At 42.5% G+C, this 19,034-nt stretch overlaps 1 protein-coding gene across 1 annotated transcript in view; it reads right to left on the bottom strand.

Moving 5' to 3' along the window:
• Positions 1 to 15,517: 15,517 nt before the first annotated feature.
• The window catches only part of LOC113042956 (contactin-1a-like), a 551,632-nt gene continuing 548,115 nt past the window's right edge, over positions 15,518 to 19,034 (bottom strand). The window contains 1 exon segment of the mRNA XM_026201995.1: positions 15,518 to 17,157. Coding sequence (XP_026057780.1) covers positions 17,081 to 17,157 — 77 coding nt within the window. The 3' untranslated portion in view covers positions 15,518 to 17,080.

Genomic DNA, 19,034 nt, shown 5'->3' with positions numbered 1-19,034 from the left:
AATTTATTCCACAAATCTCATGAATGCCAGATGTCTTTCTCTCCATGCAATATCGTGTCCTAGTCCTGTCTGGTTGGTGATTGGTGTTTAGCTGGTTGTCTTTTCTGTATTTATCATTTTGTCTGTCCTGTGCCCAGTTTGCCGGTCTGTGTCCGAGAGTGTACTAAGAGTACCGAAGTTTGCCGATGCTCGTCCACGGATTCATCTATTTGCAACTGTGCTACTTATCCCATGGGCGGACGTATTGTATTGAATGACAAGTGAATGTTTTAGTTCCAGTTTTTTCCCTACGTGAAGATTTTAGTTTTTTATTGAACTCTCTGACGAACTCCTGTGTTTTCATTAAAGACATTGTTTGCTCTGCAATTGGTTTCTGGTCCTCTTACCTCGTAACACATTACCAGGTTTGAAAAATACGTTTTAATTTGTAAGACAAAAAGTCAACACATTAAAATAATTTCAAATTTTACTTGTAATGCTTTTGTTTAGCGCTATATAAATATAAGGAATTATTGTTTAGATGTTTAAATATGTTATGTTATAAACCAATTTAAACACAATATTTAATGATACATTTTGTGGATGTACAGCACCACAATTTTTTTTTATTAACAATAAAAAAAAAGTTTTTTAATGCTAACAGTGGGAGATGGAAACAGAATAAATTCCTCCATGCACATCAAAAAAAGTCACGTGCCTTATGTGCTATCTGAGATGGCATAAAAGCAGACAACAGCATCTGAAATGCCTGAGGAACATCTGTTGTCAAAGTATTTCTATATAACTGCCTGCCAGAACTGTTCACACGACTGCGTTCCCAAACAGCAGCATCCTCCACTGAAAGAATTGACTGCATTTAATGTGTTTCGTCTGCTCGCTCTGAGGCACAGGTCATTTATTATTATTTATATATTGTGCATAAGTTACATTCACAACTAACCATAGGATCTTGGATCTTAGTGCTGCGTTTGACACAATTGACCACAACATTCTTTTGCATAGACTTGAACACTTTGTTGGCATTAATGGAAGTGCATTAGCATGGTTTAAATCGTACTTATATGATCGCCATCAGTTCGTAGCAGTGAATGAAGATGTATCATATCGATCACAAGTGCAGTATGAAGTACCTCAAGGCTCAGTACTAGGGCCGCTACTCTTCACGCTTTATATGTTACCCTTGGGAGATATCATCAGGAAACATGGTGTTAGCTATCACTGTTATGCTGATGATACTCAGCTATATATTTCTTCACAGCCCGGTGAAACACACCAATTTGAAAAACGAATGGAATGCATAGTCGATATAAAAAACTGGATAACGAGTAATTTCTTACTGCTAAATTCTGAAAAAACAGAGGTGTTAATTATAGGACCTAAAAACTCTCCTTGTAATAACCTAGAACACTGTCTAAGACTTGATGGTTGCTCTGTCAATTCTTCGTCATCAGTTAGGAACCTAGGTGTGCTACTTGATCGCAATCTTTCCTTAGAAAGCCACGTTTCTAGCATTTGTAAAACTGCATTTTTCCATCTCAAAAATATATCTAAATTACGGCCTATGCTCTCAATGTCAAATGCAGAAATGTTAATCCATGCATTTATGACCTCAAGGTTAGATTATTGTAATGCTTTATTGGGTGGTGGTTCTGCACGCTTAGTAAACAAACTACAGCTAGTCCAAAATGCAGCAACAAGAGTTCTTACTTGTACCAGGAAGTATGACCATATTAGCCCGGTCCTGTCAACACTGCACTGGCTCCCTATTAAACATCGTATAGATTGTAAAATATTGCTTATTACTTATAAAGCCCTGAATGGTTTAGCACCTCAGTATTTGAATGAGTTCCTTTTACATTATAATCCTCTATGTCCGCTATGTACTCAAAACTCAGGCAATTTGATAATACCTAGAATATCAAAATCAACAGCAGGCGGCAGATCCTTTTCCTATTTGGCGCCTAAACTCTGGAATAACCTACCTAACATTGTTCGAGAGGCAGACACACTCTTGCAGTTTAAATCTAGATTAAAGACCCATCTCTTTCACCTGGCTTACACATAACATACTAATATGCTTATCCAAATCCGTTAAAGGATTTTTAGGCTGCATTAATTAGGTAAACCGGAACCGGGTACACTTCCCATACCACCTGATGTACTTGCTACATCATTAGAAGAATGGCATCTACGCTAATATTAGTCAATCAATCAATCACCTTTATTTATATAGTGCTTCAAACAAAATACATTGCGCCAAAGCACTGAACAACATTCATTTGGAAAACAGTGTCTCAATAATGCAAAATGATAGTTAAAGGCAGTTCATCATTGAATTCAGTTATGTAATCTCTGTTCAGTTGAAATAGTGTCTGTTTTAATTTGCAATCAAGTCAATGATATCGCTGTAGATGAAGTTAATTAGTCTGTTTCTCTCTTGTTCCGAGGTCACCGTAGCCACCAGATCCAGTCTGTGTCCAGATCAGAGGGTCACTGCAGTCGCCAGGATCCAGTACGTATCCAGACCAGATGGTGGATCAGCACCTAGAAAGGACCTCTACTGCCCTGAAAGACAGCGGAGACCAGGACAACTAGAGCCCAGATACAGATCCCCTGTAAAGACCTTGTCTCAGAGGACCACCAGGACAAGACCACAGGAAACAGATGATTCTTCTGCACAATCTGACTTTTCTGAAGCCTGGAATTGAACTACTGGTTTCGTCTGGTCAGAGGAGAACTGGCCCCCAACTGAGTCTGGTTTCTCCCAAGGTTTTTTCTCCATTCTGTCACCGATGGAGTTTCGGTTCCTTGCCGCCGTCGTCTCTGGCTTGCTTAGTTGGGGTCACTTCATCATCAAGGTTACTGCGGTTACAAAAATCATCAAACATATGTTATTTAAGGCCACACTCTCCAGAGAAAAAACATCAGAAGAAGGGCCAGGGTGGACATGAACATTACCAGAGATCATAAGTAGTAATATAATCAAGGCCCTACAGAGCACAGCTGAGGCACTACAGTAATGTTGCTTTAACAAAGCAGTTGTATGCATCTTGTTAGGTAATGCAATAATATTAATAAGCGTTCTTATGATAAAACATGACAGTAGAGCTGGAGTGACAGAAAATCTGTCAGGCATTAACCCAAAAGTCTGTAATATCATTAAAGAGGCAGAATCTCTATCATTTGAATAGACTTTGTCTGTTTTACTGCCTAAATGAACAAGGTCATGTTGTTTGATTGCACATGAAGTAACGCAAGGTATTGAGAGATATGAGAAAAGTGCGGAAAGAATGCAAAATAATTTGAGTATATCCTTGGTTCAACAGAGGAAGTCAAAAAGTCAGCGAAAAGTCCTAATTCCAGAGTGACTTGCACTTACCGATGCAATGTACTGTCATTTATCCAAGTAGAGTCACACAGCTAGCCAGCGAGGCATATATATTAGCATGCAGTTAACTCCTGATTGACTGAGTCCAGCTCGCCAAGCCCGCACCTCTCCCGCGCCAGACCACTCCAGCTACCAGACCGGGTCCCATCGCAGACCGCAGCAGCCCCCAAGGAGAAAGTCTTCAGCTCCTGCCAGCCACCGAAACAGCCGAGCGAAAGCCACACTCCGCCCCCCAAAAGGCCAACAACCAGCCACCGCGGCTCCACACACCACGGAGAGGGTTTCCGATGAAAATGCTCCATGATAGATCCTTGATCCGTGCTCATCACAATCCGTCTCTGTTTCAGGAGGAAGCAGTGGATTTGTCTAACGTGCCTTCGGAGTACCTCGCCCTGGGGGAAGTTTTCAGTAAGTCTCGTGCTGCTTCTCTCCCTCCGCATCGTCTCTATGACTGTGCCATAGATTTACTTTCAGGTAAGTCTCCGCCTAAGGGCAAATTATATTCACTTTCTGTTCCAGAAAGGGAGGCTATGGAGAAATATATTTCTGATTCTCTAGCTTCGGGATTGATCTACCCTTCCTCTTCTCCAGCAGGGGCAGGCTTCTTCTTTGTGGGGAAGAAAGACGGGTCTCTGCGACCTTGTAACGATTACCGGGGACTGAACAACATCACGATAAAGAATACTTATCCTTTACCGTTGATGTCTTCAGCCTTCGAGAGGGAGCGTCAATCTTCACGAAATTGGATTTACGTAATGCTTATCATTTGGTCCGGATTAGGGAGGGGGATGAATGGAAGACTGCTTTTAACACCCCCAGAGGGCACTTTGAATACTTGGTCATGCCATTCGGGCTGTCCAACTCCCCAACAGTCTTCCAGGCATTCGTCAACGACGTGCTGCGGGATATGGTCAATCAATTCATATATGTCTACCTGGATTACATATTGATTTTTTCTTCTTCTCTCCAGGAACACGTGCAGCACATCCGACGAGTGCTTCAGAGGTTGTTAGAGAATGGGCTTTTTGTCAAGGCGGAGAAATGCGCTTTCCATGCACAGTCTGTCCCCTTTCTTGGATGCATCGTGTCAACTGAGGGCATGTGTATGGATCCCGAGAAAGTTAAGGCTGTGGTAGAGTGGCCAAGTCCAGATTTCCATAAGGCCCTACAGAGGTTTCTGGGATTCACTAACTTCTACCGGCATCTTATTCGCAACTTCAGCCAACTAGCTGCACCTCTGACCGCCTTGACCTCCCCCCAAAATACGTTCAGGTGGTCAGACACAGCCGAGGATGTGTTTGCCAAACTGAAGCGTTGTTTTGTATCGGCCCCAATCCTAATTACCCCTGATCCTTCACGTCAGTTTGTGGTGGAGGTTGACGCATCAGAGGTGGGGGTAGGTGCGGTGTTATCCCAACGTTCTCCCTCAGACGACAAGGTGCACCTGTGCGCATTTTTTTTCCTACCGTTTATCCCCTGCCGCACATAATTATAATATTAATAACCGAAAATTGTTGGCAGTCAAGATGGCATTGGAGTAATGGCGCCAATGTTTAGAAGGCTCGGGGGTTCCTTTTATAGTATGGACTGACCATAAGAATGTAGAATACATTAGAACTGCCAAAAGATTGAACTCCAGGAAGGCTCGTGGGTACTCTTTTTCGGCCATTTTGATTTTACTCCCTCGTACCGTACGGGTTCTAAAAACATCAAACCCGATTCATTGTCACGTATTTTTGACCTTTCCGAACACCCGTCTACTCCTGTGTGTATTATACCTCGAGACACTAGTGGTCTCCACACTCACATGGGAGGTCCAATCAAAGATTCATCAAGACGGCATTAGGTAAGGCCTTCGCCTGGGTGCCCACCGAATCGGTTATTTGTGCTGGTGGGATTATGGTCCAACGTCATTTAGTGGGGGCATTGTTCCAATGTGGCTTGTCATCCAGGAGTTAAACGTACTAAATTTTTGGTCAAGCAACTATTCTGGTGGCCACTTTTGGCTCGTGATTCTGGTGGCCACTTATGGCTCGTTCACAGTTTTGTTTTGGCTTCCAATTGACCCCCCCCGATGGGTTACTCCAACCGCTGCTGGTCCCTTCGAGATCCTGGTCCCATATTGCGCTAGATTTTATTACCACCCTCCTGCCCTCCCAGGGCAACACGTTAGTTTTGACCGTGGTGGACCGGTTCTCGAAGGCGGCCCATTTTATTCCCTTGCCCAAATTACCCTCAGCCAAGGAGACAGCGTTGACCGTAGTAGATCACGTCTTTCACTTACATGGCCTCCCGACAGACATGGTTTCCGACAGGGGACCCCAGTTTGTATCCAAATTTTGGCGAGAATTTTGTAGATTGCTGGGAGTGACTGTAAGTCTGTCCTCAGGGTTTCATCCCCAGAGCAATGGTCAAACCGAGAGAGCCAACCAAGATTTGGAAAGGGCATTGCAATGTCTGGTCTCCAAGAATATTTCCTCCTGGAGTCAACAATTTGCATGATTTGCATGTAATACCATTCAGCCCTCACTACTTAAATTTAAGATGCGAGCAGGTGTGCATCCTAACCTGGTAATCTGGATAACTGACTACCTCACCTTTAAACCCAAGTTTGTGAGGCTCCAGGAATGTGTCTGATGCTGTTTAGTGTCGTACAGGAATCCCACAAGGAACCACTCTAGCTCCCTTTGAATTTACTCTATATACATCTGACTTTCAGTATAATTCCGATAGTTGTCTTTTTCAGAAATTCTCTGATGACACTGCATTTGCCAGATGCAATACTACTAATAATAAAGACTAACAAAGAAAGGTGATTAAGATTAAGGTGATTTTTTTTGTAAATTGGAGCACAATTAATTTTCTTGAGCTTAATGCAAGTAAAACAATTTTTTTTACTATATTTCCTAAAGAAACTCATCAGATTGTCCCTGTAAATCTATGTTTTGCTGCATTCACATATGAATGCAAATCGAGCGCAGTGTCAGTTCAGTCAGGGCATGGAGGCAAGGCTGTGAACAGCTGATGCGGTCAGCTGTCAAATCGCTTCAATCACCACCTCTCTCCTATTAGACACGGGACATATATATATATATATATATACATACGTGGCACTACTGCTCGGTAAGTATGCTCAACGACTCGCAACCCTCCCTCCCTCCCCATTCTAAGCATGAGCACACTACTGCGCACCTTCTGGCTGTCGTCTTGTTTGTTTCAGATCACTAAGACTTCCAAAAATCTTAGCTGGCAAGGACCTCACTGCGGAGAGACACCCATCTTCATAACCAGGCTACAGGATAGACGTACCACTGCTACATCTACATGATTATCACCGTTTGCTTTAAAGACTTTATTAAAAGTCTTAATTATTATGTATTACTAAATTCATGGTTCCGGGGGGTTAATGTTAAAGCTCTTGTATGTTCAGTTATTCTGGGCATAGGAACCCCCATAAGGAACCATACCGGCAAAGATAAATTGTGTTCAATAAACTCAAGTAAACTTGCCAAAGTGGTTCCTGTCTGAACAGCTCCTCCCAAACAGCAATGGGTCAAAAGGGCATCTTCTGTTACATTTCTCCACTCTGGTGACAATGAACTCTTGTTGATCCACAGTTCTTGTTAATCCAACACTGGTGCCCCTCAGGGATGTGTTCTCTCCCCTCTGCTCTTCTCCCTGTACACCAATGACTGCACCTCTAAAGACCCCTCCGTCAAGCTCCTAAAGTTTGCAGACGACACTACAGTCATCGGCCTCATCCAGGACGGTGATGAGTCTGCTTACAGACAAGAGGTTGAGCAGCTGGCTGTCTTGTGCAGTCTTAACAACCTGGAGCTGAACACGCTCAAGACAGTGGAGATGATCGTGGACTTTAGGAGAAACCCCCCTGCACTTTTCCCACTCACTATCATGAACAGCACTGTGACTGCAGTGGATTCATTCAGATTCCTGGGAACCACCATCATTCAGGACCTGAAGTGGGACAATCACATTGACTCCATTGTGAAAAAGGCCCAGCAAAGGTTGTATTTCCTTCGCCAGCTGAGGAAGTTTAACCTGCCACAGGAGCTGCTGAAACAGTTCTACTCAGCCGTCATTGAGTCAGTACTGTGCACTTCAATAACTGTCTGGTTTGGTTCAGCAACAAAATCAGACAACAGAAGACTACAGAGAACTGTTCGGACTGCCGAAAGGATTATTGGTGCTCCCCTGACCACCCTTCAAGAACTGTATACATCCAGAGTGAGGAAAAGGGCTCATAAAATCACTCTGGATCCCTCAAATCCAATCACCCCATCTTTGAACTTTTGCCATCTGGCCGGCGCCTCAGAGCCGCAAATACCAGAACAGCAAGGCACAAGAACAGTTTCTTCCCCCAGGCAATCTACCTCATGAACAGTTAAATTTTCCCTACTTATGCTTATAAACGTGCAATATCCTTATTTTTATTTGTTAACCCTCCATCCTAGAACATTCCTGCATCTCACTCAATCCTATTCCATTATCATTTATAGCACAATTGTTTATACACTTATTTATTTGCCAATTAGTAAATATATATATATATATATATATATATATATATATATATATATATATATATATATATATATATATATATATATATATATATATATATATTGTGACGAGTCAGCTGCCTCCTCCCTGATTGTCACCGGCACCCCGTCCTAAATCGCCGCACTTCACCAGGCTCCCGACTGGAGTGGGTGTGTGAGAGGAGGGGCGCTGGACGAGTCAGGGCTGGCGGCGTGTTATGTGGCACACCTGAAGGGAATGGAGCCTCATCACCGCTGCTGTTTAAAAGCCCAACGCGCCTCTCCTCGGGAGACCGGTCTCTTCCCCGTGCATGCACACTGGTGTCTTCGTGGGTCCAGGAAGGGTGCGTTGAGGGACTCCCGCGCCACAAGAGACGTGAGCTGCCGGACCCGCGATCCGGAAGAGATTCGCACCCGTTTACACGGCCGACGGGCCAGGATGCCGGGCCGTCCATCCCCTGCCAGCACCGCGGCCAACGAGAGTGATGCGGCCGCTAGAGGAAGCCGCCGCCCCTCGCGCCCCTGACCGAAGAGGGGAGCGCGTGCGGCCACCGGACTCCGCCCCTTACCTGGACCCTTCCTTGATGAACACTGCCCAACCCACACGAACCCTGCAGCACAACGAGGACACCAGATTCCCTGTTTATTTTGGACACCCTTCCCCTTTGGCCACTTTTATCCCCTGTGTTATTTTATGATTTCTGTTAATAAAAGCCTCTCCGAGGCCTGACGCCACGCCCACTGTGTCTGTCTTGTGCTCCTCCCGTGACAATATATATATATATATATATATCTTTTTTTTGTGTGTTGTCTGTGTGTTGTTGTCTCTGTGTACTGGAAGCTTATGTCACTAAAACAAATTCCTTGTATGCATAAGCATACTTGGCAATAAAGCTCTTTCTGATTTCTGATTTCTGATTTCCCTTTCAGTCTTTCACGTTCTACATTACATCAGAAAGAGACTAACGAATGGGATCTCGCCAGAGAGCCCAATCACCTTCGAGTGGTTACAAAACCTCAGCCTGCTCGTTGCCGAGGAGGCCCCCCTGCGATCTCCTCCACTCCTGCTCGGCCACAGCATCAGCCTTCACCATGGCCGCAGCGAGGAGACGGCTGCAGAAGGGCAGCGCATCCCGTCTCTGCCCCTAAACCTGCCAAACTTCAGGCCAAGCAGCGTTCCTGAGACAGGCAACCAAGAGTTGGAGATGTCAGCTCGTCAGGAGATGGTAGCAGGACCACTCCTTCCCCCGGAGGAGGGCCGGGGAAGAATCCTTTGTATTCTTTATCTTTTTGTTCCGCCACTGGCAGCAGCAAACCTTAACTAAAAGTACTGTTTCCTCTACCTCCGGGTTCCAAGAGGCCACGAATGACAGTTGGAGATGTGCTTCCTCGCCGCTCTCGTTCTCCTCTCCCCTTGCCAGTTTGCATGCAAAGCCAGCTCGAGAACGCATTGCCTTCTCATGCCCTCTTTGCTACTTTGAGTCAGACGAGTGCCCGCACTCTGTCCCCGCTAAGGGACACTACGCCTCCCATGCCTGTCTGCTCCACCTCATTGCCCCACTGTGGGTACGCCTGTAGTTTCCTTGACCCCGCTGGATCGGTTTCTGGGAGCCTGGCTAGAGCTCCCCAGGCAATCCCGCTGGCTCATCCGAAGGATCAGGCTTGGCTAAGCGTTTCAGTTTGCCCGGCGTCCCCCCAGGTTTCGGGGTGTTCACGTGACGATGGTGGGCAAAGATGCTCTTGTCATGCGCGCGGAGGTCAGGACCCTGCTGGCAAAGGGTGCGATAGAGCCGGTCCCTCCAGCCGACATGAAGTCCGGCTTTTACAGCCACTACTTCATAGTACCCAAGAAAATAGGTGGGTTACAGCCATCCTCAACAACCTCGATGACTGGTTGATTCTAGCTCACTCTCGAGCACTGTTGTGAGAGCACAGGGATCTGGTGCTCAGACACCTCACCCGGCTGGGTCTTCAACTGGGAAAAGAGCAAACTCCCCTGTGCAGAGGATCTATTTTCTCGGTATGGAAATAGACTCGGTCGGCATGTTCGCACGGCTTAAAAAAACGAGCGTGCACAGTCACTGCTAAATTGCCTGAGACAATTCGAGGGCAAGAGAGCAGTTCCACTGAAACTGTTCCAGAGGCTCCTGGGGCATATGGCCAGCTCTTTCGTTGAAAGTTCCACCCTGCGGGCTGGGTACCTCAGAGTTCATTTGTATCACCACCTTTGGTTGACACCTGACTTTCTAAGTCCCCCTATGAGCAGGCAGCCTGCTAGCATACGTCCAGATGGAACATGCCACCCAGTGTATTCTGTGTTAGCTATAGGCCCTCACTTGTGATGGCCTCACGACAGGGTGCTGTATGTCTCTCACGGGTCACTGGAAGACAGCCATGTGGCGTTTTGTAAGGGACCCCATTCATCGGTCTCTTTCTGACGTAACGTAGAACGTGACCGACTGAAAGGGAACGTCTCAATTACGTATGTAACCCTCGTTCCCTGAAGGAGGGACCGGAGATGTTACGTCCCCTTGCCACATCGCTGTTCCGCTGAACGGCCGGGTCACTACATCTAATGATGTAGCAAGTAGCAGCCGGTGTTATGGGAAGTGTTCCCGGTTCCGGTTTACCTAATAAATGCAGCCTAAAAATCCTTTAACGGATTTGGATTATTAGTATGTTATGTGTAAACCAGGTTAAAGAGATGGGTCTTTAATCTAGATTTAAATTGCAAGAGTGTGTCTGCCTCCCGAACAATGTTAGGTAGATTATTCCAGAGTTTAGGTGCCAAATAGGAAAAGGATCTGCCACCCGCAGTTGATTTTGATATTCTAGGTATTATCAAATTTAGTTTTGAGAACGTAGCGGACATGGAGGATTATAATGTAAAAGGAGGTCATTCAAATACTGAGGTGCTAAACCATTCAGGGCTTTATAAGTAATAAGCAATATTTTAAAATCTATAAGATGTTTGATAGGGAGCCAGTGCAGTGTGGACAGGACCGGGCTAATATGGTCATACTTCCTGGTTCTAGTAAGAACTCTTGTTGCTGCATTTTGGACTAGCTGTAGTTTGTTTACTAAGCGTGCAGAACAACCACCCAATAAAGCATTACAATAATCTAACCTTGAGGTCGTAAATGCATTGATTAACATTTCTGCATTTGACATTGAGAGCATAGGCTGTAATTTAGATATATTTTTGAGATGGAAAAATGCAGTTTTACAAATGCTTAGGGTTAGGGTTAGGTTTTAGGGTTTTAGGTCCTATAATTAACACCTCTGTTTTTTCAGAATTTAGCAGTAAGAAATTACTCGTCATCCATTTTTTATATCGACTATGCATTCCATTAGTTTTTCAAATTGGTGTGTTTCACCGGGCTGCGAGGAAATATAGAGCTGAGTATCATCAGCATTACAGTGAAAGCTAACACCATGTTTCCTACTGATATCTTCCAAGGGTAACATATAAAGCGTGAAGAGTAGCGGCCCTAGTACTGAGCCTTGAGGTACTCCACACTGCACTTGTGATCGATATGATACATCTTAATTCACTGCTACGAACTGATGGTGGTCATATAAGTACAATTTAAACCATGCTAATGCACTTCCATTAATGCCAACAAAGTGTTCAAGTCTATGCAAAAGAATGTTGTGGTCAATTGTGTCAAACGCAGCACTAAGATCCAATTAAACTAATAGAGAGATACAACCACGATCAGATGATACGAGCAGGTCATTTGTAACTCTAAGGAGAGCAGTCTCAGTACTGCTCTAAATCCTGACTGGAAATCCTCACATATACCATTTTTCTGTAAGAATGAATATAATTGTGAGGATACCACCTTTTCTAGTATCTTAAAAGAGATGGGAGATTTGAGATTGGTTTATAATTAACTAGTTCTTTGGGGTCAAGTTGTGTTTTTTGATGAGAGGCTTAATAACAGCCAGTTTGAAGGTTTTGGGGACATATCCTAATGACAATGAGGAATTAATAATAGTCAGAAGAGGATCTATGACTTCTGGAAGCACCTCTTTTAGGAGCTTAGTATCACGGTTCAGGGTGCTTCATCGGCTTCCCTGTTGTCTGTGTCCCAGGGCCGCGGGAAGTAATTTTGAACAGGGGGTGCTGTGAATTTTTTTTTTACAAAAAACCTATGAGCCTATAGGCCTATTTAAAATACATTTTAAAAATATATACATTGAGATTTACTACTTTATTGTCATATACACTTCAGTGCACAGCCAGCCAGGGTCTGAAACACACAGACATCAGTTCTCAGATATGCGCAATGCGCTATTAATCTGAAGCAGAAGCAGAATCAGAAATAATAGTTTAAATAATAGTTTAATAATCGAAAAAAACGAAATAATTACTTTCATTACAATTTCAGATAGCCTATACATACATGCAACTCATTTATATACAACAAATAATATTACAACAAAATATAATATTGATCAAACTTCACAATAACGCTAAAACAATGCAATCGATTTGGTCAGCTGGCTTGAGTCACTGCACGTTTATGTCACACGCAACTCTATTAACTCCAAAATCTTTTTACGCACACCACAAGGAAATAATCTGACTATTTAAGCAATTTGTTTATTGAACAGTTCTCCACATCCATTACGCAAAGAACACACGCACAGTATAAAGCTTTCTGTCTCCATCTCCAACCTTTTTACACAAACCACAAGGAAGCTCCGACTATTTAATAGGGCTGGGTAAAAAATAGATTTTTCGATTAATCGTTTTTTAAAATGTGGTCGATTCAAAATCGATTCTCAAAGGCCATGAATCGATTTATTTTCCGTATTTATTTCCGCATACATTGAACGTAAGATTAGCGTTAATCTAATTACAAATCTTCTCCACTAGATGTCACCCTCTTATCTGCCTTGTGCGATGTTACCAACGAACCTATCATTCATTCATTCAGTTTAAAGCAGTGGTTCCATTTTCTGCAATGTGCGTCAGGTCATGCTCCCGTTCGCGTCTTACAGACTGCATCTTAAAGCCTCTTATACTTTCTGCGTCCTCGAGTCCGCTATGGACCGCTATGCAGGCTTGATGTAAACATCGCCATCGGAGAAGGTGTACCGAGTCTGAGCAGAGCAGACAACCGCGCGGACAGGTGCGCGTGGTCAGTGGTCTTCAAAAGCACAATTACACATGTTCAGGCAGTGTGAAGAAGCCCATTGCCAATCGATCCAATCGTGCCGGGCTCGGGCTTGTGCGGTAAATGAGCGGTCATGTAATGTTTCGATTAGCGCGAGAAATATGCGAAAATGTATGCTGAGTAGTTGAAACGGAGGCTTGCTTCTGACGATTACGTTTTGTTAGCACCAGCAACTAAAGCAAAGTCTGAGGTTTGGAAAAGTTTTGACCTTGTTTATAATGAGAATAATGAGTGAATAATGACACCCCATCAGTGAGCGCAGGAGCGCGCTGAAGCCATCTACAGTGGATTCAATCATTTTCCTCCACAAAAACACTTAGGCCTTACCTAATCTTGGTGAGTAAATGTTTTTCAAATAATAACTAAATATTACTTGAGTCTTAAATGCATAATGTAGACAGAGTAGGCTATATAAGCTAATGTTGGCATTATTATTTTATTATGTCAGCTGCTATGGCGAAGCAAATCCGGCAGAGCCTTTATCTTAATTCATTTCGTTATTGCCGAATACCCATCTTAATTTATAATTTATCTTAATTAAATTTTTTAAGAAAGACTTGTTTTTATTGGTGCGTTGGCCTATTTATATGCTAAATGAACCTATACCTTAGGGCTATTTATAGAGTGCTGAGATGTTACGATGTTACAGAGGACTTATTTTATTTCTTTGTTCAAACTTCCAAGTGGCCTATTACGTTAGTCATGTATAAATTATGTTAAACTATGTGTAAATGACTCATTCCTGACAAAAGGCAAAAGAGCTGTGTGCTGCGTACATTTGAATAATGTCGGGTTGTAAATGGGTTCGGGCTTTTAAAAAGCTGTCAATCAAAATGTACGTGTCGGCTCGGGACATGTCGGGCTTAACTTTTAAGGCCCGATTACAGCTCTAATAGAAAATCGAATCGAGAATCGAAATAGAATCGATTTGAGAGCTTGTGAATCGAAATCGAATCGATCTGGAACATCTGAATCGATACCCAGCCCTACTATTTAAACGTTATTTAACAGTTCTCCACAACCATTACACAAAGAACACACGAACGAAATAATACTCTCCATCTCCATCCCCACCACCTTAAAAAAATACTATAGTGTACTACTTACAATTGCTTGGCTAGTCAAAGCTGATCCCACACTTGTTGCCAAAAAAAAAAAAATGTTACAATCGCGTTACAAATATTTTAATAGGCCTACATTTTTTTTAAATCTCCCCCTCGTCACTAGGGGGTGCTGCAGCACCCCCAGCACCCCCACTTCCCGCGGCCATGCTGTGTCCTGTCATTGTCTGCAGCTCGTGACCTGGGCAATCAGTACTGATACATCACGCTGGTGTGTGCAGATCACAAGCTGATTGCTCTCACCTGTCGCTTGTTCCCATTTTCCCTTATATTCCTTGCTGTGTCTGTCCCTTGTTATCAGTAGATTTCGTGTTGACTTTGTGACAGTACTGTGTGTCTATTTTCTTACCTGTTTTCCACTGTGTTGCTCAGGATGTCTAGATGAGGAGTCTTACGTTGGTTGCGTGCCTGAGATCCTCTGTCTCATTTTTCCACGTCCCGTTGGGCATTGCACCAGTGGTGGTCTCCACAGCCTGTGTCCGCAGGTGACTGTACGGACGGCTCTGGAGTTGTTACACTTGGGTTTTTGTTTGTGTGTTTGTCTTCACACATTGGATTATTTTTGGATTCACGGTTGTTCAAATAAACTGTTTCACTTTATCCTCTGCGTTTGAGTCCTCTCTCTTCGCACCTGACAGAATCTACTGACCATTATGGACTCAGCAGAGGAGATGGATGTCCTCCGTATCCTCAGACAGCAAGGCACGCTGCTGGGTAGACAGCAGGAGGAGATCACCGCTTCACGTCACGCATTTTCTGAGCTGTCACTGCAAATGACCCAGCTCACAGAATGTCTTGATCGGCTTTAACTATCAGTTTGCATTATTGACACTGTTGACATCCTAATGAATTATTGACATCCTAATGAATGTTGTTCAGTTGCTTTGACCCAATGTATTTTGTTTAAAGCGCTATATAAATAAAGGTGACTTGACTTGACTATTTTTTAGTTGTTCATCAAATTGTTCATTTAATGTTTTCAAGTTCCATATTTCTTCAGATATCTTCCATTTAATCTCACTCTCTTTCACAAAGATAAGCCTCTGTTTATAGTTTTATTGTAGCTTGGATTCATAATCATGAGATTTATTTTAGTCTGGTATTCATTTTCTCACACAGTTTCTATCTCTAATGCTTCATATTTGTAAATGTATCATCTAGAATGAAGGCCATACTGTTGGAAATATAAAGATGATGATGAAAGAGACATGAAGCAGACGTGAAGAATCTTCAAGAGCCAGAAACAGACAGCAGACGAGTTAGTTTGGTCTCTATAAAGTTTAATTGAAGACTGAGATGAATGAAGCAGGTAATAACTGACAGGTTAGTCTAGTTAAAGAGTCGGACCTATCGTTGAACTGAACCAGCGAGTATGACGATCAGTCCATTCAATCCCATCATGCATCTGGCCTCTGAATAACTGCAGGCCGCTAAAGCTCAAGGCATTCATGCATTTGGCAAAACTCTCTCACACAGATGAACATCAGGAGCAAAAGCACTTAGTGGTGGTTTAAATGAGGAGAAACTTCAGCTCAAACACATCAAATCACTGCTCTGCTTCATTACAAACAATCTGACCCTGATGGAGTTTCTCAAAGATGAGTAAAACTTTCAAATCCTGATCAATAAAACAATCTAGAGATCATCAGATGAATGGCAGATCATATGATCTATTTATAAACATACAGATTCATGAGTTAACCGAATATAAATCATATATTCGAGCAAACACTGCACTATGAAAGTCACAGAAATAGATGAAACTGTCTGAATATCATCATTTAAAGTTGGCAACTGCAACAAACATTATTATGAAAATAAAAATGTTAAATGACATTCAGCACAATTCACCTGCCAATGACACACAGATCTGAATGATACAGTCAAAACAAAAGCAGTTTTGTGCTCAAGAATCATTAGTTATGTGGTTATTAATGAATGTAATTAGTGTTTGTGAAACTTTCACCATGTAACTGAATCTGATGCATTAATAACTCAATGAGTCTGTGTTCACCAGTGCTGGCTAGATTACTTACAAACTCTAGTCTGTTACGGATTACAAAACTGTAGCAGTAATGTAATCTAACTACAAGTACTACATGAAATCTGATTACGTAATCTAGATTATATGTAATCAGTCACTACCCAGCACTGGTGTTCACTAGACACATTCAGTGTGAAATCACACTAAATCGCACTAAAACTCAAATGCTTTCGCTGTATTTGTTTGTTTATCAGCTGATCATATTTCATAACATTTCTGAGACTGAAGCTTGTAAATGAACACAAACCCAAACACAAACATCCGTTTCATTCAGCCGCTGATGTTCCTCACATGAACTAAATACAGATATTCAAATTATATCCTCATTTTAAAACAAAACTCTATCGCTGATATGCTAATATAAAAAGCAATGTTGAATAGACAGATATCCTATAAATTATTGCATATATAATAATCCTCTATAAGTGAATGGATGCTGAATGGAGTCGAATGTGAATTGTTGGTTTGCTTTGACTGTATCCGTCCACAGAAATAAGAGAAAGCCACTGATCTGACAATGATATAAAGACAAACATGAGACACTGATCTGTCAGCAAAAGACACAGGAAGTCTCAAAGCAGCACTTCCTGTTTCCGCTCCGTGTGGACCAATCAGCGCTCAGTGAGAGATCAGACTGTGAGATGTTGTAAGGCATATTGAACTGTTCAGACATTAAACACACGCTCTGTCCTGAATGTCCAGTCAGAGCCTCATGGACTCTGAATATTGGTGGGTCTCCTCCTGTGAGAGTTCAGCTTTATTAAATCAGGATGAAACTACATTCAGAGAATCAAACCCAACAGAACCGTGAGGAGCAGCCAGAAGAAGCCGAGAGATGGAGACGCCAGACCGGCCGCACCTGCAAAAACAGCACAAAACTCTTATTTTACTCACTGACACACCATTAGTGGCTTTTAGTAATACATTTTGGCTTGATCAGTTTGGATCTGAAAGACACGTAACTCAGTAATTTATCGATATGACGGCACTGACGGACGCCATCGACTGAGAACAAATCTTGAACTTAATTAAGCTGAATGATGCACTATTGTCTTTGTATAAAGCACTATCAAGATGACTTGACTTGACTTTTGTGTTTTTGTCTTTACTCTGAACCAAAAGAGACACAACTTGTGTTTTGGCCAAGCTGTTCAGACGTTACAGGTAAAGATGACCATTACTCATATCTCTTGACCAGTAGTTGGTGCTGTGCTGAAACTGCTCATGAATCCTCAGGTCTTGGTAAATATAGCGTGTACCAAATTTGGTGTGACTACAACAAAGCGTTGTGGAGATATAGCCTCATGTCCATTTGGGCGTCCTCTTTGCCAAATGTATTGATGTGCTATAAGAGAAGGACTGGGTCTGTCAAAAATCTGTTGAAATTCAGATTTACTGTCTAAGATGAGTTAGAAAACGTGGAGTTTCTAACCCTCATGCTTGAGAAGTTATCAGCATAAACATTAGTGCAACTTTGAGATGGTGGTGGCACTAAAGGGTTTGAGTTAGAGACTCCAGATTTACTGTGGTTAATGTTGATACTGTCCACTATCTGTGTGCCAGACTTCATAACTACTGCAAACACTTTTATGGGCTCCCACAGACTTCCAGTTTAAATCTAGATTAAAGACCCATCTCTTTAACCTGGCATACACATAACATACTAATATGCTTTTAATATCCAAATCCGTTAAAGGATTTTTAGGCTGCATTAATTAGGTGAACCGGAGCCGGAAACACTTCACATAACACCGTACTTGCTACATCATTAGAAGAATGGCATCTACGCTAATATTAGTCTGTTTCTCTCTTGTTCCGAGGTCACCGTAGCCACCAGATCCAGTCTGTGTCCAGATCAGAGGGTCACTGCAGTCGCCCGGATCCAGTACGTATCCAGACCAGATGGTGGATCAGCACCTAGAAAGGACCTCTACTGCCCTGAAAGACAGCGGAGACCAGGACAACTAGAGCCCCAGATACAGATCCCCTGTAAAGACCTTGTCTCAGAGGAGCACCAGGACAAGACCACAGGAAACAGATGATTCTTCTGCACAATCTGACTTTGCTGCAGCCTGGAATTGAACTACTGGTTTCGTCTGGTCAGAGGAGAACTGACCCCAACTGAGCCTGGTTTCTCCCAAGGTTTTTTTCTCCATTCTGTCACCGATGGAGTTTCGGTTCCTTGCCGCTGTCGCCTCTGGCTTGCTTAGTTGGGGTCACTTCATCTACAGCGATATCATTGACTTGATTGCAAATTAAAACAGACACTATTTCAACTGAACAGAGATGACATCAATGAATTCAATGATGAACTGCCTTTAACTATCATTTTGCATTATTGAGACACTGTTTCCCAAATGAATGTTGTTCAGTGCTTTGGCGCAATGTATTTTGTTTAAAGCACTATATAAATAAAGGTGACTTCCAGAGAGAAATTAAGAAAATGAACGATTGCACATGGAGCTTGAGTGCTAAATACCTCAAAAACTGCTTCTGGTTTTCCTCATTTGTATGTTACTTTGGACAAAAATCATCTGCAATATGAATCACCAGAAATTTGTCTAGTGGGATATTGTGTTTAAAAAAAGTCTGTTTTAATTTCTATTTTAAATTTAGCTTTATTTGTAAAAAATTGTTATATGTATTGTATTGTCATATCATTGTTATTTATTATTATTTGTGTATTATTTGCAAGAAAAATACTTAAAGGACAATAACATATAATCAAATGTAAAT

Source organism: Carassius auratus, chromosome 25, assembly GCF_003368295.1.
Source record: "Carassius auratus strain Wakin chromosome 25, ASM336829v1, whole genome shotgun sequence".
Lineage (NCBI taxonomy): Eukaryota > Metazoa > Chordata > Actinopteri > Cypriniformes > Cyprinidae > Carassius > Carassius auratus.
This window is presented reverse-complemented; position numbering and strand designations above follow the sequence as displayed.